Source organism: Macaca thibetana, chromosome 6 (assembly GCF_024542745.1).
Source record: "Macaca thibetana thibetana isolate TM-01 chromosome 6, ASM2454274v1, whole genome shotgun sequence".
Taxonomy (NCBI): Eukaryota; Metazoa; Chordata; class Mammalia; order Primates; family Cercopithecidae; genus Macaca; species Macaca thibetana.
The window spans coordinates 62248284-62270276 of record NC_065583.1 but is presented as its reverse complement, the minus strand read 5'-3'; the positions used below and the strand labels follow the sequence as shown (position 1 = coordinate 62270276).

At 35.2% G+C, this 21993-nt stretch overlaps 1 protein-coding gene across 8 annotated transcripts in view; it reads left to right on the top strand.

Moving 5' to 3' along the window:
* Positions 1-21993, top strand: part of DMXL1 (Dmx like 1) — a 175844-nt gene that overhangs the window by 113490 nt on the left and 40361 nt on the right. For 4 of the 8 annotated variants that reach the window (XM_050794408.1, XM_050794411.1, XM_050794409.1 and 1 more), the window contains 6 exons: positions 4346-4524; positions 8804-8940; positions 11339-11424; positions 12715-12916; positions 18212-18329; positions 21396-21458. In XM_050794408.1, the coding sequence (XP_050650365.1) occupies positions 4346-4524; positions 8804-8940; positions 11339-11424; positions 12715-12916; positions 18212-18329; positions 21396-21458 (785 nt within the window). The remainder of the gene's footprint in view (positions 1-4345; positions 4525-8803; positions 8941-11338; positions 11425-12714; positions 12917-18211; positions 18330-21395; positions 21459-21993) is intronic. The other 4 variants (XM_050794413.1, XM_050794415.1, XM_050794412.1 and 1 more) reach the window with 1 other exon arrangement.

Here is a 21993-nt window from a genome sequence, read left to right as displayed (position 1 = left end):
CTTCCCCGTCCCTTTCTTCTCCTGTCCCTTTCTTCTTCTCCACTACCTCATTCCCTTCTCCTTCTGCCATTTTCCCCTATTTATCAAAAAATAAATCTAAATAGAAGTTGTGGTATTTTCCTTCCATAGTCCAGTGAATCATTTTGTACACCAACTACCGTGGAGACTGCCTTGCTCTGTGTTTTGGAGACAAATCATCACTTTCTATTGATATTTATTATTTCATTTTTATAGATATTTATGGAGCCATGTTCAAGATACTGTGTATGGTAATGATACTAGGAAGACTTTGAGGGTCAATCTTTCTAAAAGCTGGATAGTATCATATTCCAGACTTTTTTTTTTTTTTTTTTTTTTTTTTTTTTTTGAGACAGAGTCTCACTCTGTCACCCAGGCTGGAGTGCACTGGCATGATCTTGGCTCACTGCAACCTCTGCCTCCCAGGTTCAGGTGATTCTTATATCTCAGCCTCCCAAGCAGCTGGGAGTACAGGTGCACACCACGACACTTGGCTAATTTTTGTATTTTTGGTAGAGACAGTGTTTTGCCATTTTGGCCAGGCTAGTCTCAAACTCCTGGCCTCATGTGATCTGCCTGCCTCAGCCTCCCAAAGTGCTGGGATTACAGGCATGATCCACTGTGCCTGGCCAGACTTCTTTTTTTTTTTCAATCACTAATCTTATTCTTTGAGGATTAAGAAGTACGTTCAATTAATTGCTTCTTTAATCCTTTTATTTTTGGAATAGTTGAAGTTTAGTTGGAAAATCATGTTTTACATTTAATTTTGAGGATTTGTTTTACACCTAGTGTTCATGTACATTTGTAGTCCTCACACTTTTTACCTGAAGATAAAGAAAGGTTAATATATACCTCTTAGGAGACTGAAGACTTAGACTGAATTGGCTTGCTGAAAGCAAGAAATAAATTTGAAATCTGTTTTGCCTTAAACTTACATGATTTTTATCTTTTCCATATTTTGGGGCTCAGTTTGAAGGTCCAGACTAATGTTTCTCCTGAAGCTTCGTGTATCCTCTGGCAAACTCATGAATAGCTCTGTGGATATGGGTGCCTTAGATTAAGAAGTAGAGAATGAGGCCTGCTGGTTACTTTAAGTTCAGTTTTTTTGTTGTTTGTTTTGTTGTTGAGACGGGATCTGGTTCTGTTGCCCAGGCTGGAGTGCAATGGTGTGATCTCAGCTCACTGCACCCTCCACCTCCTGGGCTCAAGAGATCCTCCCAAGTAGCTGGGACTACAGGCATGCGCCACCATGCCCAGCTAATTTTTGTATTTTTTTGTAGAGACTAGGTTTCGTCATGTTGCCCAGGCGGGTCTTGAACTCTAAGTTCAGTTTTTAAAGAAATGACATTTAAATCTAGGTTCAGAATATTAATTTCGTTGTGCTGATTTTAAATGATAAACCTAAAAATAAATATTAACTTAACCTTCCCCTTATATTTTAGTTTTAATCACAGCGATATATGTGTGTGGTAACGAGTCTAGTAGTACAGAAAAATTTATAGAAAGGGATGTTTTCTTATTCCTCTGCTCCTCCCCTTCCCTGTGTGTAGCCTGTTAACCATTTCTCCATTTCTGTTTTGGGTTCTTTGGGGAGTTACTTTTATAATTATTAGAAAACCACATTACAGATATTCTGAGGGTGAGGAAACGATTCTTAAGGGAAGGAAGGTATCTTTGTCTGTACAGTCTACTGTCTTGACATGGAAACTTTGTTTTAAAAAGTACTTCCTGGGAAAGCAACTGAAACTTATTTTTTAAATTTATGTCAGGACATGATTCTGTGTTTCCTGTGAATGCCTTAGTTTTTCTTCAGTCACTTTATAGCCTCCCTACACCTCTTAAAATTCATAAACTCTGTGTTCAAGTTGCTCTTAATTTCTCCCTAATACTATTTTTTTCTTCTGTTACTAATAAAGTAGCTGTTTTCCCATAATAATAGAACAGTAGAGTTAGTTTTCACCCAAGGAGTGGCAAATGTTCTTGATATTTGATTATTAGCATTTTCAAAAACAACCAGTTGAACACCCCAGCAGCTATAGTTTGAATTGGTGCCCCTAAACTTCACAACCAATCTGACCTAACAGGATTCAAGCATAAAATTGCCTGAAGTCTTCCTACAATTGGAGGACAAAGAAGAGGGAGTAACTACCCTATTGACAAGTCACAGGTCATTTCTTGTTTGCTGGGTGACATCACTAACGTCCTTTTAGTTAAAACATCTAAAGTAATACACGTTCATTACTGTAAAACTGCCAATTTTTTTTTTCCTTTGGTCCTGCTTCATGAAAAGGGTGGTGGTGGTGGTGGTGGTGGTTTGAGACAGAGTCTTGCTTTGTCGCCCAGGCATAATCTTGGCTCACTGCAACCTCCCCCTCCCGGGTTCAAGCAATACTCATGCCTCAGCCTCCTGAGTAGCTGGGATTACAGGCACATGCCACCACGCCTGGCTCATTTTTGTATTCTTAGTGAAGTCAGGGTTTCACCATGTTGGCCAGGCTGGTCTCGAACTCCTGACCTCAGGTTATCTGCCCACCTCTGCCTCCCAAAGTGCTGGGATTACAGGCATGAGCCACCGCACCCAGCCAAAAAGTGTTTTAATAAGTGGTTTTCTACTTCCTGGTGTTGAGTCTGTAAATTTTAAATGTTTGCTCCCAGTGTGGTTAATATTTTCATGTCACATGACTGGATTCACAACTTGTAGTTTCAAGTGTTTTCTGTCTTTAAAAACTCTCATGTTTTACCTTTAAAACTATTTTTATCTACCAATGGGTCAGTAAAAGAAAAAAAGAAAACTATTTTTATGACATAGCAATCTTGGCAAAAATCTATTAATTTAACATTGTACATTTTATTTTTTTCAGAGATTGTCTATACTCCTTGGTTCACATGCTTTTTAATAACATAAAATCAGCCAGGTGCAGTGGCACCAGCCTGTAGTCCCAGCCACTCAGGAGTCTTGAGTTGTGGGTATCCCTTGAGTCCAGGGATTAAATCCAGCCTAGGCAACATAGGGAGACCTCCATCTCTTAAAAAAGACAAAATAGTAATGTTAAAGCCAAATTATAAATTGATAAATTTACTTTAAAACTTAGCATTAAGTTTTTGAAAGGTAAAAAAATACTTCTATAGTTCTCACTTTTCACTTGATGAGAAGTTGGTAAACTACTGTTTAAGTTTTAGAATGTGTGTTAATGTATGCATCAGTAATACTGGAAACTTGATTGTTGGTTATCAAATGTTAGTAAGAACAAAGAAAAAAATTTACACATTTAATCTAACAGTTCCTTTTAAAATCATTTGAAAGGTTAAGTAATAATCTTTTTATGCCACTTTTTAGTAGTCTCCTAGAATACTAATATTTTTTTCATCTTTCCCTTTTTCTGAAATAACCAAATTACTATATTAAACTCAGCTTGACTATAGCTTGTTATAATGCATGTGCATGCTGTGTCTGTAAGCTGAGACGCTCAAACAATAAAACCAAATTGTATTACAGCACAAGTATTTTCTTTCCTGTGGAAGGTAAGTAAAATCTCATTGGAACCATCAAAGGAGAATATTGGTGTGCCTTAATGTGGAATTGTTTGCCTGTGTATTAGATCATGCCTTTGCAAAATCCTTGATTATCTACTGGTGATTTGCATTTTGTAACTCAAGGTTGATTAAAGATTTGTATAACTTTTTTAATGCTAATGTCTTTAGTATTCTGAGGTAATATACTAAAAAAATACTGCCTAATTGTGGAGTGTTCACAAAATAAAACAGCAAGATTGCATTATTTTCTTCTTTGTCATTCCATTGACTAGAAAATTCTATCTCTGAGCCATTTCCAAAAGTTTGAATTAGTTTAAGTAGTTATGGTGCCTGAATTTTGTTTATATTTTCTAATGAAAAATATAGTTTTAGATATGAGGCCACATGATTACCGAAGAATCTCAGAAGGGAGTTGTTGCTTTTAATTAACACTGACATCCCATGATAATCTTTAAAAAAAGCAAAGTAGAAGAATGTTGGAAATTTCCTATCGTGTTCATAGTTAAATTGTGGACTGATTTATGGGTGGATATTACATCCTTTTATCTTTCACATACAATAGATAAGTCAGCATTTAGAGAGAGAGAGACAAATTGAGGAAAAAGCAGAGGTTGCTAGACAAAAATGTTTGTCTTCCTCTATTTATTTTCTTATCTGCTGTGTACTTTCATAATCTTAATCTTATTTTTTTGTGCGTGCTTATTTGTAGTTAACCTTAGATCTTATATAAACACAGGTGAAATAAATGCAATGAAAATAGTACTTCAGTAACGTTTTATTTTCTTTTTATTAGTTTCTTCACTAGTTGAAGAAGGAGAAAAACAGAACAAACGTTTTAGATCATCAAAAATGTCTTGCAGAGAATCTGCCCCACTGACCCCTTCCTCAGCACCAGTAAGCCAGGAGTCACTGGCAGTTAAAGAAAAGTTCATCCCACCCGAGCTCAGCATCTGGGACTATTTCATAGCTAAGGTAATTAAAATGCTATCTAGATCAATATTTTCATAGTCAAATAGAAATGAGAATATCAGAAATAAGTGTAATTTTTGGTGCTTCCAAATGTTTTCACACTTTGGTTTAGAAAATTTTCGTTAGTATCAGGCTACATTCCAAAAATATATACCCTAGAATATTTTGACCATATTTCATAGAGTTTTTGAGGCAGTTTTTTGGTAAATTATGATGTTTGCATTTTAAACAACTTTTGCATTTTATTATATTTTTATGAGATAAAAGATAATTTGCTTAACACTCTCATGTTAATGTACTTGATGGTGATTAAGAAATCAAAGTGCTCTGGTCATCTATCATCCATATACATTTTTTTTTATACTACAGCAGTCTTTCATTATTCTGAAATGCATAAATTTCAGTTACCAGTGTTAAGTAACATTATTCCCTCAACAACATGGTTCAAATTTGTTACCACAGTGTATTAAATATGAGTAAACTTCCCTGCTTCATTCTAGAAATCACTATGTAAATATGCACTTTTTGATCAGTGACCAATCATATCAGTTCTTTTAAAGTCTTTCAGTGATTGATTATGTAGCACCTGTTACTCAGTTCATACACAGCAAAGCATGCAGTTGTTTTGTTTCTTCTCCTGTGATAAACCCATATGATAGAGTACAAAATTGGATTTAATCAGAAGAGGGAAGTGGCCAACTAAGATGAAAGTGCATCCATAAAAAAGTGATAGTACTGAGAGTGATATTCAAGATATTCAAGTTGAACATAAGTGAAGTTAGAGAACAAATAGCCAACTGTGGGTATGTTGACAATGCTGCCATTTGAAAGACTCTAGATGTACAGCCAGAGGAATTTAGTGAAGGTGAACTTATAAATGTAGAAAGTAGTTGTGATAAAATGATGAAGATGTTCAGAGATAGTGACCTTGCCAAAAAACTTTACATTGAAGGGATTCACAGCATTGAAAATGCAAAGAACAGTATGTTGGAAGCTGATAAAATCTTAGAAGTGTGACAGTTTGTTTAAGGCACAGAAGAAATGCTTGCTTCATATCCTAAGTTACAGAGATAAAAGGCAATCGCTACTCAAACTACTCTTGATAAGTTTTTTACAAAGAAATAAAACATGTTATTTCTTTGTATTCCTAATATTTTAATTACAGTATGTTAAAATTAGTTTATTTAAAAAATTTTTTTCTATTCATTTATAGCTGATGGTAAGAGTTTTTAGTGTTTTGACAAATGTTTTTAAAGGTCACAAAACATTTGTAATTTTTCCCATTGATTATTATTGCTCTGTATAGTTTCTGCATGCATGGTCATTTTTATAGTCATGCAATACTGTGTGAAACAAGGACTGCCTATATAAGTATCTTTCACTTTTTGTGTCATCAGCCACATCCCTCACATTCTCAATTTCCAGACGTTCTCCTGCACAAATTGACATCTAACTCTAACTGTTCTCTGGTGACAAAAGTCTTCCAGGCCTACTAAGCTATGGCTTTTATTTTTCTCATATCCTACATGCTTAAGGGTAATGAAGGGAGTTTGTGTCTCCTTGTTCCTCACTGCCCTTTTTTGAGTGATTTATTTATTCATATATTCAACAAATATTTATTAAGCACTTCATTTATCTAGGAATATCTTTATTTCACTTCTATATTTTGAAGGAGAGTTTTTGCTGGATATAGGATTGTTGGTTAGCAAGGCCTTCTTTAGCTGTCTTGTTTCTGAATCTTTTTGTTAAATGTCTAGGGTCTGCCCTTACACCCAGTCAATATCACAACTTCAAAGTAGTTGAGATGTTACCTTCCCTAATTGTTTGCTCCTGAGATCTCTGTTACTTTTGATAATGCCTCTGGGCCTAGAATTTTAAAGACAACCCCTCTGGCAGGGCATCAGAACTCTAGTCTTCACAGCCTGCCCTGCTGACGCTGGTGGAACACCTACACCACAGAGATTGGGGTAGAATGGGAACAGCTCCTAACCAAGTTCTCACTGTTTTACCCAGATCAAATCCCATAGATTTTTTAAAATAAATACTTCTCTATGTGTTATATGCATGGGTCAACCATTGGTTGTTTTCTACAACTTTGTTCAATTTTATTGTTGCTTTTTGGAGAAAGGACTTACCAAGCTGTTTACTCAGCTGTTCAGAAGTTCCACTCTCCCTGCTATGTTTCTTTGTTGGTCTTCCAAGGTTTTACAACCTTTTTTTCAAACTTCCCACATCTCCCTTTCCATCCTATCCTCACTCTTAATTGATGACCTCACCTTGTAAGTCTCTGAGAAAGATAGAATCAGACAAAACTTTTTCATCATCCCAATTTAAAGTTACAGATCAATTACATTTGTTCCTGGCTTATTCCTTCCTGTTATAGTGGAGGAAAAGTCCTTCTATCAAAGACCATTTTCTCGAGTTCTACTCTGAATCGCATTCTTTTTTTTCTTCTCTACTCTCCCCTGTGTTTTCAGTTCTCTTCCTCTCTGTCGAATCCTTCACATCAAGACAAAAATGTGCTTTAGTATCTCCCATCCCAAACCCCTGCTTTGACCCTGAAATATTTTCCAGCTGCTATCCCATTTTTCCCACTCACATTCAGCTTTTCAAAACTATAGACACATGTGGTTTCTACTGCCTTGTTTCCCTTTCATACTTACTTAGCATATAACTTTCTGACCCAGTTACACCCATTAAAACTGCTCTTGTTGAGATTCAGGTGATATCCATGTCAAGTATAGTGGAAACTTTTTAATTATTTCTTAATCTGTCTTCTTAGCATCATTCAACATTCTTCACTACTCGTGCCTTGAAATGCTTTTCTCTCCTTTTCTCTTGATGCAAGTTTCTTGTAGCTTTTTTTCTTAAACTTACTATTTATTCCTTCATAATCTTCTTTCTTCATCCTTCCTCTTCTATTTGACCCATGAATGTTGGTCTTCTTCGTGATTTGTACATTTTATATCGGTTTTCCCCAAAACCTTCCCTCTCATACCCAGTCTTTCCATTTTATGAAATTATATATTCATCCTTATAGTTGCTCAAGCCAAAAACCTGGGAATCATTTGTTTTTCCCCCACCTTCTCTTGCTCTCCAAATCTATCAGCAGATCTGTCGGTGCTTTCTCCAAAATATGTCTTGAATCTACTATTTCTCTCCAGCTTCATTACTAACCACCTATATCCAAGCTGCCAACTCCTGTTTTAGTTACTGATGTCTCCATTTCTACTCTTGCCATTTAGCTTTTCTCTCATAAGAGAGTGATCGTAATGATATACTTAGCATACAAATCTCAGAAGCTGTCTTCTACCTACAACTTATTGGTGGCATTCCCTTACATTCCTTTACCATGGCCTGCGAGACCCCATCTGAGCTGTCATTTGCTATTCTCTCCAATCTTTCTCCCAACATTTATCTTTCTGCTTAGCAGACTCAATCAATTTTCAAACCAAACTCTTTCCCAAACTCTTTCTGCATTCTTTTTCCACTGTCTAAAATGCTTTTCTTCCCCCTTGTTGTATGGTTTATTCCTTCTTGTCCTTTAGTTCTCATACTTTTCTTTTTTTCTTTTTTTTTTTTTTTGAGACAAAGTTTGGCTCTGTTGCCCAGGCTGGAGTGCAGTGGTGCGATCTCGGCTCACTGCAACCTCCCCCTCCTGGTTCACACCATTCTCCTGCCTCAGCCTCTCAAGTAGCTTGGACTACAAGTGCCCACCACCACGCCCAGCTAATTTTTTGTATTTTTAGTAGAAACGGGGTTTCACCGTGTTCATTAGGATGGTCTCGATCTCCTGAACTTGTGATCCGCCCACCTCGGCCTCCCAAAGTGGTGGGATTACAGGCGTGAGCCACCGCGCCCGGCGTCTCGTACTTTTCAAAGAGGACTTCCATGATCACCTTATCTCAATTCTCCTTATTCTCCATTTCTTTTCTTTGTAGCACTTAATACAAGTTGTATTTCGTTTTCTGTTATTTGCCTATTTTTTCCACTAACATGTAAAATGTAAATGAGGGTGGTGATTGTATCTGTCTTAAAAATTCTTAAATCAGGTAGAATTCTTGCTGCACAGTGAATACTTAATAAATTTTTGTTGAATGGATGAAAAAATAATGGAATTGTATCAAGTGATGTCAAAGGCATAGGATGGTAAGATAATAGTTACTCACCTCTCTTATAGTGAAGTATCTGCAAATGAGATGAATTATTACTGTTAGACTATATGTTTGAATGTATTAAATTAGATATTTGGCTGATAAATTTCATGATTCCTTTATTTTAGCCTTTTCTACCCCCTTCTCAAAGTAGAGCTGAATATGATTCAGAGGAGAGTCTGGGAAGTGATGATGATGATGATGATGATGATGTTTTAGCATCAGATTTCCATCTCCAGGAGCATTCTAATTCAAATTCATATAGGTATGGAATATTTTATTTTAAATTTCTTTTTAAAAATCATGGTTTATATAAATAATATTTTTGAAAAAATACGTGTGAAATTAATAGCTTGTTGACTTTATAACACATTATAACCCAGATTTCTTTAGTTGAAATTGTTAAATTCCTTTCCTTAACAATAATTTCTGTTGACTTTATAACACATTATAACTCAAATTTCTTTAGTTGAAATTGTTAAATTCCTTTCCTTAACAATAATTTCTCACATACCTTTGTTTGTCCATTAATGGACTATCCGTAATTTGCATCATTCCTCACAAATCTTGCTCCAAGATTATACCTTGCATTTTGGGCTCTAACATAAACAAGTTCTACTGTTTTAGTCTAGAAAATATAAAGTATTTTCAGTAGAACACTAGTACTATAAGATATCAATAGGCACTATCTTCAAAAAGTACTCTGTATACCATATAAATGTTCTAAATGCTCACCTCTGGCTCCAGTACTGCGTTATTCTTACATTCATGAATGATGGAATATTAACTTGTCTCTGTTGATATGTTTACATCTAAAACATATATATGTTTTACTAAAACATGGTATGTTAATGGCGTGATAAAAAAATGTAAATTTTCCAAAAGAGATAAATGTATGAGGACATTGAAGTCATTCTTTATTTAAAAGTTACTATGAGATTATTTACTTCCTGGTTTATTGAGAGTTTTTTTCCCCCTGCTGAATGAATTTTACTTTTTCAGTATATAAATCATTTAAAAGTCAAACTGCACAACTCAACAACAAAAAGACAAATAATTTAAAAAATAAACGAAGGGCTGGGCATGATGGCCTATACCTGTAATCCCAGCACTTTGGGAGGCCAAGGTGGTCAGATCACTTGAACCCAGGAGTTCAAGATCAGCCCAGACAACATGGCAAAACCCCATCTATATTTCTAAAAAAAAAAAAAATGTTAATGAACAAAAGACTTGAATAGACATTTCTCCAAAGATGATATGAAAATGGCCAATAAGAATATGAAAAGATGTTCAATATCATTAATCATTAGAGAAATGCAGATCAGTTTCCCAATGAGGCAACATCTCATATGCATTAGGATGGCTACAAAAAAAAAAAAAAAAAAAAAAACAGTGCTGGCAAGGAGGAGGAGAAATTGGAATCTTTGTGCACTTTTGGTGAGAATGTAAAATGGTGCAGCAACTGTGAAAAACAGTATACTGGTTCCTTAAAAAATTAAAAATAGAAATTAACATATGATCCAGCCTTTCCACTATGGATATATACCTGAAAATATTGAAAACAGGGACTGAAACAGATATTTGTACTTCCCATGTTCTTAGCAGCACTAGTTACAGTAACCGAGGGGAAGAAACAATCAAGTGTGTTTTAACAGGTGAATTACTAAACAAAATGTGCTATGTATGTTCAACGGAGTATTATTCAGCCCTAATTAGGAAGGAAATTCTGACACATGCTACAACATGGATATAATGCTAAGTGACATAAATCAGTCACAGAAAGGGTTATAGTATGTGATTTCACTTATATGAGGTACCTAGAATCGTGAAATACATAAAGACTAAAAATAAAATAGTGGTTTTCAAGGACTGGTGGTGGGGGGAGAATGGGGAATGAATTTAGAGTTTCAGTTTTGCAAGATAAAAAGAATTCTGGAGTTGGATGGTGATGGTGGTTGCACAGCATTATGAATGTACTTAATGCCTCTGAACTATAAACTTAAAAATGGCCAAAATGGTAAATTTTATGTTTTTGTACTACTGTTAAAAAATAACTAAAAATTCAGTCCTTTAAGAAATAAATATGTTCCACTTGAAATAAAAGAGAAGCTGACTTTTTTTTTAATCAAACTATATAAAAATGTGAAATCACAAGTTTTACTTAAGCTTCTATTTACTCTATCCAATTTCTTCTGCACATCCTCTACAGCAAATCACTTTTATTAGCTTCTGGTTTATCCTTCTGTTTGCAAATAAGCAAAAGCATCTGTCCAAACTTATTCCCCCAGATTTCTTGCAGAGGGTAGCATACTACATATAGTGTTCTGCTACCTGCTTTTTATTTATTACTATATATGAAAACTTACTCCATATTAACATTTAGAGATCCTTCTTCATTACTCCTTATGGTTACCCTAATATTCCTTAGGTCAAAAATAGTTATTCAACGAGTACTCTCGTCGTGGACAATTTTGGTTATTTTTGTACTTCTGCTATTGTAGATAATGCTGAAACGACTAACTGGATGTGTATATTATTTTGTTTTCATAGAGGGGTATATTCAGGTTGATTCCTAATAGTGGAATTTGTTGAATCAAAGGGTAGTATACTTTTCTAAATTCCTATAGAAATTGTTAACAGATCTATTGTTGCTTTATTTTTAGTTGGTCCTTGATGCGGTTGGCAATGGTGCAATTGGTGCTCAACAATTTGAAGACTTTTTATCCCTTTGCAGGTCATGATCTTGCAGGTAATAAATAGCTCCACTTGAACTCATGGTACCATTGCTTTTGACTTACTACCTGTTTTTTTTGTTGTTTTTTTTTTTTTTTCTGGAGTGGGGGAAAAGTTTAGTGACATCCTGTTATAGAAGTTAGATTTCTTTTAACTAAACCAACCGTCTGTAAATGTATCTGTCATACTGTTAGGTGCTTGAGGAGGGCAACATCCAAGAAATCAAGGGCACTGAACGTGATATGATTGACTATATTGAGACTCTATACTCTAGCCAAGTGTTAAGGGATTTTACAATGGAGAGAAAACTAAACAAATGCAAAAGGTAGCAATTATTAACTTCAAAGGAGGAAAAGATTGTACAGGAAAGAAAGGGGCATGATAACATTCTAAGTGATTCTGCTATGAACTATAGTTCTGTATATACGATACGGTAAACACAAAAATACCAATTCAACGAAATATTTTTATGAGACTCTATCATAATGATGACAGAGGAGTTTATTCTCATTATGCCATAGTAGTAAATCAGTAGATCATTTCTGAAATTGAAAAATTAAGTATTAAGCATGTTATTTAGATATAGAGAGGTAAGTAGTAGGAATAACTAAAAGTTGAAAGTGAGATCAGGACTCCAGAGTATGGATGGGCAGAATTGCAAAGTGCTGAGTTCCATGGCAAGTATTATTTAATTTTAACTTTATGTTTTGTTTTCATTTTCTATAGCTCTTAAAGAGTTATATGCCATACAGAAATTAGTCCGATACAAATTAAAGCAGGAGTGTCCAATCTTTTGGCTTCCCTGGGCCACACAGGAAGAATAATTGCCTTGGGCCACACATGAAATACATTCATACTAACAACAGATGATGAGCTTAAAAGAAAAATCACAAAAAATTTCATAATGTTTTAAGAAAGTTTACAAATTTGTGTTGGGCTTCATTCAAAGCTGTCTGGGCCGTATGCAGCCTGTGGGCCATGGGTTGGACAAGTTTGATTTAAAGCAATTAATTTTCCCCACATACATATTTTCAAAATCTTCAGATACATTTTTCTTGTAATATTGAAGTCAGAAGCAGTAATGTTGAAATACTTACACAGATTTATGGCATACCTTTTGTAATCCTCTGGGTTTCTTTGCCCATCTCACCTTGCACATCTTCCCTGCCAAAGTGTATGTTAATATTTAATCTCAGTCTTTTTTTTTTCCTGCATCCGCTCTCCCTGCTCTCATTTCAGTCTTCCTTAAAATTGAATATGGCATTTTACTGCATAAGATTAATATGAGTCAGTGTTCCCATTTTAGAGCTTCCAGTTAGTTCACCTCTTTGTCATGCGGTTCTAAAAACTCTTCAATGTTGGGAACAAGTTCTTCTCCGACGACTTGAAATCCATGGTGGGCCACCTCAAAATTATATCGCAAGTCATACTTCTGAAGAGAGTTTGTCTGCAGGTCCTGCAATTCTTCGCCACAAAGCTTTACTGGAACCTACGAACACTCCTTTCAAGTAGGTTTTCTTATGAATATTGTTTGGGTTTTTTTGTTTGTTTTTTGAGATGGCATCTCGCTCTGTCATCCAGGCTGGAGTGCAATGGCACAATCTCAGCTCACTTCCGCCGCTGCCTCCTGGGTTCAAGCGATTATCCTGCCTCAGTCTCCTGAGTAGCTGGGATTATAGGAGCCCGCCACCATGCCTGGTTAATTTTTGTATTTTTAGTAGAAATGGGGTTTCACCATGTTGGCCAGGCTTGTCTCAAACTCCTGACCTCAGGTGATGCACCCGCCTCGGCCTCCCCAAGTGCTGGGATTACAGGTGTGAGCCACCACACCCACCCTGAATACTGTTTTTAAGATAGGAGTTTTACTTTTTGGGCTGCACATTCTTGTCATAACTACTCAACCCTGCCAATGTAGAGTGAAAGCAACCATAGACAACATGTACACAAATATATTCAGTTGTTGTCCAATAAACTTTATTTCTTAAAATGGTAGGTAGACTAGATTTGGACTGTGAGCCATAGTTTATTGATGCCTGCTCTAGAGCAGTGCTGTTCAAAATAACTGGTTACAGAAGTGTTAAAAGTTTATAGCACTAAGCAGCAGTCAACAGATGCAGCACAATTCCTGTCAAATTACCAACATCATTCTTAACAGAATTAGGAAAAAACTATTCTAAATTTCACATGGAACCAATAGAGAGCTGGACTAGCCAAAGCAATCCTAAGCAAAAAGAACAAGGCATCACATTACCTGACTTCAAACTATACTACAAAGCAACAGTAACCAAAACAGCATGGTACTGGTACAAAAATAGACAAATAGACCAGTGGAACAAAATAGAGAACCCAGAAATAAACTCATGAGAATTTGTTCTACAGATTATTTCATCACTCAGGTAGTACTAAGCCCAGTACCCAGTAGTTACTTTTCCTTTTTTGGAGACAAAGTCTTGCTCTGTTAACCAGGCTGGAGTGCAGTGGCATGGTAACAGTTCACTGCAGCCTTCACCTCCTGGGCACAAACGATCCTCCTGTGTTGGCCTCCTGAGTAGCTGGGATCACAGGCATGCAACACCATGCCCAACTAATTTTTTGTATTTTTTGTAGAGACGGGGTTTCACCTTGTTACTCAGACTGGTCTCAAACTCCTGTGCTCAAGCAGCCCATCTGCCACAGCCTCCCAGAGTGCTGGGATTTCAGCTGTGAGCCACCATGCCTGGCCCCCAATAGTTATTTTTTCTGATCCTCTTTCTCCTCCCCCCTACCCCCTCAAGTAGACCCCACTGTCTGTTGTTCCCTTCTTTGTGTTCACGAGTTCTCAACATTTAGCTCCCACTTTTAAGTGAGAACATACAGTATTTGGGTTTCTGTTCTTGTGCTAGTTTGCTAAGGATAGTAACCTCCAGCTCCATCCATGTTCTTGCAAAAGACATTATCTCATTCTTTTTTATGGCTGCATAGTATTTCTTGTATCTGTACCACATTTCCTTAACCAGTCTGTCACTGATGAGCATTTAGGTTCGTTCCATGTCTTTGCTATTGTGAATAATGCTGCAGCGAACACTTGTGTGCATGTGTCTTTTAGGTAGAATCATTTATATTACCCTAGGTATATACCCAGTAATGGGATTGCTGGGTCAAATGACAGTTGCATTTTTAGCTCTTTGAGGAATCGCCATACTGCTTTCCACAGTGGTTGAAGTAATTTACACTCCCACTGACAGTGCATAAGTGTTCCCTTTTCTCTGCAACCTTCCCAGCATCTGTTATTTTTTATAAATAATCTGTTATTTTTTAATGATAGCCATTCTGACTGGTGTGAGATGGTATCTCATTGTGCTTTTGATTTGCTTTCTCAAATGATCAGTGATATTGAGCTTTTTTCTTATGCTCATTGGCATGTATGTCTTCTTTTGCAAAGTGTCTGTTCATGTCCTTTGCCCATTTTTTAATGGTGGTGTTTGTTTTTCTTTTGTAAGTCAGTTGAAGTTCGTTATAGATGCTGGATGTTAGACCTTTGTCAGGTACATAGTTTGAAAATATTTTCTCCCATTTAGGTTGTCTGTTTACTCTGTCGATAGTTTCTTTTGTTGTGCAGAAGCTCTTAAGTTTAATTAGATCCTATTTGTCAATTTTTGCTTTTGTTGCAATTCCTTTTGGGGTCCTTGTCATAAAATCTTTGCCTGTTCCTATGTCCGGGGTGGTATTGCCTAGGTTGTCTGCCAAAACTTTTATAGCTTTTGGTTTAACAGGTAAGTCTTTAATCCATTTTGAGTTGATTTTTGTGTATGTTGCAAGGAAGGGGTTCAGTTTCAATCTTCTGCATTTGGCTAGCCGGTTATCCCAGCACCGTTTATAGAATAGGCAGTCTTTTCTTAATTGCTTGTTTTTGTCAGCTTTGTTGAAGATCAGATGGCCAGAGGCGTGTCACCTTATTTCCCAGTTCTCTATTCTGTTCCAGTGGTCAATGTGCCTGTTTTTGTACCAATACTTTTCCATTTGGTTACTGTATTTTTGTAGTATACTTCAGAATCAGGTAATGTGATTCCAGTTTTGTTCCTTTTGCTTAGGATTGCCTTGCTATTTAGGCTCTTTTTTTTTTTTTTTTTTTTTTTTGTTCCATACTAATTTTAAAATAGGTTTCTCTAGTTCTGTGAAGAATGTTGGTGGTGGTTTGTTAGGAATAGCATTGAATCTGTAAATTGCTTTGGGCAGTATATCCACTTTAATGATACTGATTCTTCTTCTCCATGAACATGGGATGTTTCTTCCATTTGTTTGTGTCTTATGTGATTTCTTTGAGCAGTGTTTTGTAATTCTCATTGTAGAGATCTTTCACCTCCTGGTTAGCTGTATTTCTAGGTATTTTATTCTTTTTGTGGCAGTTATGAATGGGGCTGCCTTCCTGATTTGGCTCTCATCTTAGCTGTTGTGTATAGGAATGCTGGTGATTTCTTGTGCACTGATTTTTGTATTCTGAAACTTTGCTAAGTTGTTTATCAGATCTAGGAGTTTTTGGGCTGAGACATAGTGTTTTCTACATATAGAATCATGTCATCTACAAACAGGCATAGTTTTACTTCCTGTCTTCCTATATGGATGCCTTTTATTTCTTTCTCTTTCCTGATTGCTCTGGTCAGGACTTTGAATACTAGGTTGAATGGGAGTGGTGAGAGAGAGCATCCTTGTCTTGTGTTTATTTTCAAGGAGAATGCTTCCTGCTTTTGCCCATTCAGTATGATGTTGGCTGTGGGTTTGTCATAGATGGCTCTTACTATTTTGAAGTATGTTCTTTCAATACCTAGTTTACTGGGAGTTTTTACATGGATTGATGTTGAATTTTATCAGAAGCCTTTTCCGATATAATTATGTGGTTTTTGTCTTTAGTTCTGTTTGTGTGATTCATCACGTTTATTGATTTGCATATGTTGAACCAAACTTGCATCCTGGGAATTAAGCCTACTTGATCATGGTGAATTAGCTTTTTGATGTGCTGCTGGGTTTGGTTTGCGAGTATTTTGTTGAATATATTTGTGTTGACATTCATCAAGGATATTGGTTTGAAGTTTTTTTGTTATGTCTCTGAAGGTTTTGGTATCAGGATAATGTTGACTTCATAGAATTAGGTGTGGAGGAGTTCCACCTCCTCAATTTTTGGAGTAGTTTTAGTAGGAATGGTATCAGCTTTTCTTTGTACATTCGGTAGATTTTAGCTGTTAATCCATCTGGTTCTGTGCTTTTTTTGGTTGGTATGCTATTCATTACTGATTGAATTTCAGAGCTCATTATTAGCTTTGTCAGGGAATCGTTTCTTCCAGGTTCAGTCTTGGGAGGGTGTGTGTGTCCAGGAATTTATCCATCTCTTGTAGGTTTTGTAGTCTGTGTGCATAGAGGTGCCCATAGTAGTTTCTAATGGTTATTTTTATTTCTGTGGGGTCAGTGGTAACATCCCCTTGGTCATTTCTAATTGTGTTTATTTGGATCTTCTCTCTTTTCTTCTTTATTAGTCTAGCTAGCAGTCTCTCTGTCTTACTAATTTTTTCAAAAGACCAACTCCTGGATTTGTTGATCTTTTGAATGGTTTTGTGTGTCTCAATTTCTTTCAGTTCAGCTCTGATTTTTGTTATTTTTTATCTTCTACTAGCTTTGGGGTTTATTTGTTCTTGCTTCTCTGATATTTTCCATTATGATGTTAGGTTGTTAATTTGAGATCTTTCTAACTTTTTGGTGTGGACATTTAATGCTATGAATTTCCTCTTAATGCTGCCTTAGCTATGTCCCAAAGATTTTGGTAAAGCATACCTACTTTTGTTAGATCCTATGGCCCTAGGCTAGGGATCAACAAACTATCGCCATCCCCACAGGTGAAATCCAGACCTCTCCATGCTTCTTTAAATAAAGTTTTATTGAATTATAGCCATAAATGCTCTCAATTTTGCATATTGCCAGTGGTTGCTTTCCCACTGGAAGTCGACAGTCCCTAATTCAGTTCTGAAATGTTCCAAAATTCAAAATTTTTTGAGTACCAACATGATGCTATAAGTAGAAAATGCCACATGTAAGTATTTAACACAAACTTTGTTTCATGCATACAATTATTAAAAATATAATTTCTCACCTTCACTGCCTGTAATCCCAGCACTTTGGAAGGCCAAAGTGGGTGGATCACCTGAGGTCAGAAGTTCAAGACCAGCCTGCCAACATGGTGAAACCCTATCTCTACTAAAAATACAAAAATTAGCTGGGCGTGGTGGCAGGTGCCTGTAATCCCAGCTACTCAGGAGGCTGAAGCAGGAGAATCACTTGAACCTGGGAGGTGGAGGTTGCAGTGAGCCAAGATCGCCTTGTTGCACTGCAGTCTGGGCCAAAGACTGAGATTCCATCTAAAAAAAAATATACACACACACACACACACACACGTGTGTATGTATGTATATATATAATTTCTTACCTTCAGATTATGCATGTAAGATGTATATGAAACATAAATGAATTTTTAATTTAGACATATATATTCAAATATTTCTAAATCTGAAAATAGATGAAATTCAAAATACTTCTGGTCGCAAGCATTTTAGATAAGAGATACTTTACCTGTACAGTATCAGACTTGAGTAGTTGTGGCAGAGACCATATGGTCCACAAAGCCTTTAAGGAAAAGGTTGGTGATATGATCTGCCTCCAATCATATAGTCTGATTGCAGTTAACTTATTATAATAAACATTTATATGGCACCAAGGAATTGTTGCAAGTTAATCAGAAATTTCTGAGGTTTATAATTAAATTTGCTGTCTCTCTGTAGATCCAAACACCATCTGGCACTGTCTGTGAAGAGGCTTTGGCAGTATTTGGTGAAGCAGGAAGAAATTCAGGAAACCTTTATCAAAAATATATTCACAAAGAAACGGTGTCTAAATGAGGTCTGTATAAGTTAAAACCTGTTTACTATTTTATTATTAAGTCTTTTATATTATTATGTAACCATTAAAATGAGATGTATTTTACGGATTTTATATGATAAACATAGGCAATTAATGCTTAGAAAAGTGTAATTTAGAAGGGGGCAGTATTTTCATAAATCAATTTAATTTAATTCAAATTAAAATGGGACTTTTTTCCTTGAAAAAAATGTTTAAGATTCCGCATCTTGTTTCTTGTATTTTGAATTGTCATGATCATCAATTTAAGAGACAAGATAGAAATTTTCTATGATTTTTCATGTGACAATTAAAAGAAGTCTATCTTAGAAGTTTAATTGTAACTGGGTTTATATACTGAAAAATTTTTATTTTATGTATGTATTTTTTTTGAGACGGAGTCTCTGTCACTCAGGTTGGAGTACAGTGGCACCATTTCAGCTCACTGCAACCTCTCCCTCCCAGGCTCAAGCAATCCTCCCACCTCAGCCTCCCAAGTAGCTGGGACCACAGATGCATGCCACCATGCCCAGCTGATTTTTTGTATTTTTGGTAGAGACAGGGTTTCACCATATTGCCCAGGGTGGTCTTGAATTCCTGCGCTCAGGCAATCTACCTGCCTTGGCCTCCCAAAGTGCTGAGATTACAGGCTTGAGCCACTGCACCCAGCCAACTTTTTAAATATGTACATTTTCTTTTCTGTGGATTTTGCTTAAATTAATGAAATTTTACAAACCCAAATTAACCTATACTGTAACTGGTTGCTTATACCTTGATATTATCATAATGGTTTTTTTTTTTTTTTTTTTTTTTTTTTTTTTTTGGTCATTTAGTTTAGTGCTAGTAATAAGTACCAGTTTCATGATATGGGGAACTTGCTTCTTTCATTTGAGAAGTTTTGTTACTAAAAAGTCCAGGTGAACTAAACAGTAGACATAGTGATGTAGTCAATTATTTTTGTCTCCTGGACTGATAACAAAGAGTTCAGAACTGACATTTGGTATGTGAACCACATTTTGCGTAGCACTGAACTAGTCTGAAAGCAAGCTTTGTACAGTTTTTGAAGTTGGAGGAAACACTGAAGATACTTCAGTTGAAGAAATAAATTGAATGGTTTCACAATAGACAAGCAAAAAGCAAGATGACATCTAACCTTTCTGCCTTAAAGGAAAATTACATATGTATCTCATTGTCTCTCAGTTTAAGCACCAATTTTAAGTGGAAACTGTATATGCTATTATTTACTATTTGCCTCATTTTGTAAATGTATTCAAATCAACCAAGTCGGGAAATAGTGTGTAGCATTCTTGCTGACTTAGAAGAATTTTGACCTGAGTACCTTTGTATAATATTGAAATTTAGACAAACATGAATGTATTTCATTTGTTTATTTGATCTTTTTTTTAAAAAAAATTGATATATTTGACTAATCTTACAAAAATCTTATTTTTCTACTGCTGATATGTTGGGGTATTTGGGAAATGAAGTAGTTCTGAAAACAATACAAAGAAACTATTGAACCATTATATTGTCTAGTTGATCCAGGAATAGAATCATTAAGGAAATAGAGTAGTATAATCAAGCCAGAATACATAAACGTAGCAAATAATAAATATAACTACACATTTTAAAATTTCTGTTATTCTTTGGAGTTTCATGATATCTCAAGAAATTTTTAAAATTATTTTTATTGTAATTATTTTAATCAGAAGCGTGAACATGAATGTTAGACTGACAGTTTTGTGACTATCATTAAGCTAAATGTTTTCTTTGAATTTTGTTTTTTTAATTCAAAATGACTATAATAGCCCTTACTTTGCAGTGTTTTGATAAATTTACTTAAACCTTGACACAATTAATTATAGTTATTAAAAGTTTGTTGTTATTGCTTTGTTTTTTTATTCTTGATAGTGATACTCTTAAAAATAGTGTCTTTTTGATAACGAATATGAAAAGAAAAATGTTGTATAGTAAAGCATAGATTTGAATGGAATTAAATAGAATCTTTATAGAGTTTGTGTAAAATTAATCTTTACTGGAAAGTTTACTAGTCTATTTTTAGTATTAACAAAATCACCTTCCATCTCTTATTTTTCTAAAATGATGATTATACTTAAATATTTTAATTGAAGTCACGTGATTTTCCAGGTGGTTAAGAGCTACATATATGACAGGCCCTGTATTTTGGATAGCAGGTGATGGGAGAGTATTCTGAGAACTGCTCTTTCTTTATTTATGTGTTTGAAAATGAAATTTTATTTACAGTTTCTTCATCTGACCCTAAAATCCTGGTTTTCACAGATCTTTTCTTTTCCTGTATAGTAAGGTTTACTGGTACATGTGTTTTAAAATAGAGTGTCTTCTCTCTTTGTATTTAAATAGAAAGTACAGACAACTGCAATTAGATTAAGTCATTCTTAATAAAAACTTGGGACTTGACAACTCCCATCATTGTTCCCAATTCCTTTTTCTGTTTTTTTGTTTTGTTTTGTTGAACTTTCTGAGAAGAACTAAAAGTCTTGGAACAACTCTTTCTTTAACAAGTACTGCTATTCCCTTTTAAGAAGTATATGTGCTTCCAAGCAATTTATTGACTGTTTCTGGCTTCATCAGTGGAAGAGAATTATAAAAATGTAGAAATTGAAATTTTCTAATCAAGAGATTTTCCTGAAGGTTCAGATGTGGAGATAAGACATAGCAGTGAGTAAGAGAATAATTCGACTTTGTTGATAGTGCTCTGACACCAGTAGCTCTGATTATTTTAATATAAACTACTTTGGTTTCAATCATGCTTTAATGTCAACATTTCGAAATTGAGTAAAAACTTCTTAGGGATAGAATAAAAATTATAGTGGTAGTTAATGAGTTCTGAGGGATTAAGTTTTGCTCATCCCCTAACCATGCACATGCTTCTTATAAAGTGTATGAAATTTTAAGAATAACTGTATATTATATAGTGTTCTTTTCTAGTAAATTTGGTTTAAAATATAACATTTAAACAATCCCCAGTATTTGCGTGTTACATGTCGTCTTTACTCTTTGTCATGTGGTTATTCTTTCTTGATGAAGTCATTAGAGGACAACAGTGAAACCATCAAAAATTCTATGATGGAGGAGCCAAACATCAATAAGGTACAAAATATCATTCAACTGAAATTAGAAATTGCATTCTTTCACAAAAGAACAAAGCATTTGCATTTTAGTTTTAAACTGGTCTTTGTTTCCAATGGATTTAAAGTATTGTTCCCTCAGATTATTCTCCTTTTATTTTAACAACTTAAATACTGCAGTTGTAAAAGTGATTTCTGTTTTGTTAGATAAGAGAATGCAATTTTAAAGAGAGTTGAATGTATCTTGTTTTGGCTACAAATTTTTCTGAGTAAATATAACTAAAGTTCTTAATACATGTGATTACAAAAGCAATTGTTTAGTAGTATTTTAATTCTACAAGTATCACTTTTGAAGTTAAAATTCTCTCCTATGATATTAATTCCTAAAAATATAGTAAATACTGTTACATAGCGTTTATTTTACTGGTAGCAACAGCATGTAGCAAAGTGCCTTAAGGGTACATAGTAAGTACTCATGGTACTTGAGAATCAAAGCACAAAAGATGAGAATCTGTATAATTATGAAATAACTCCTAGGTGTTCTGTGATTGCATATT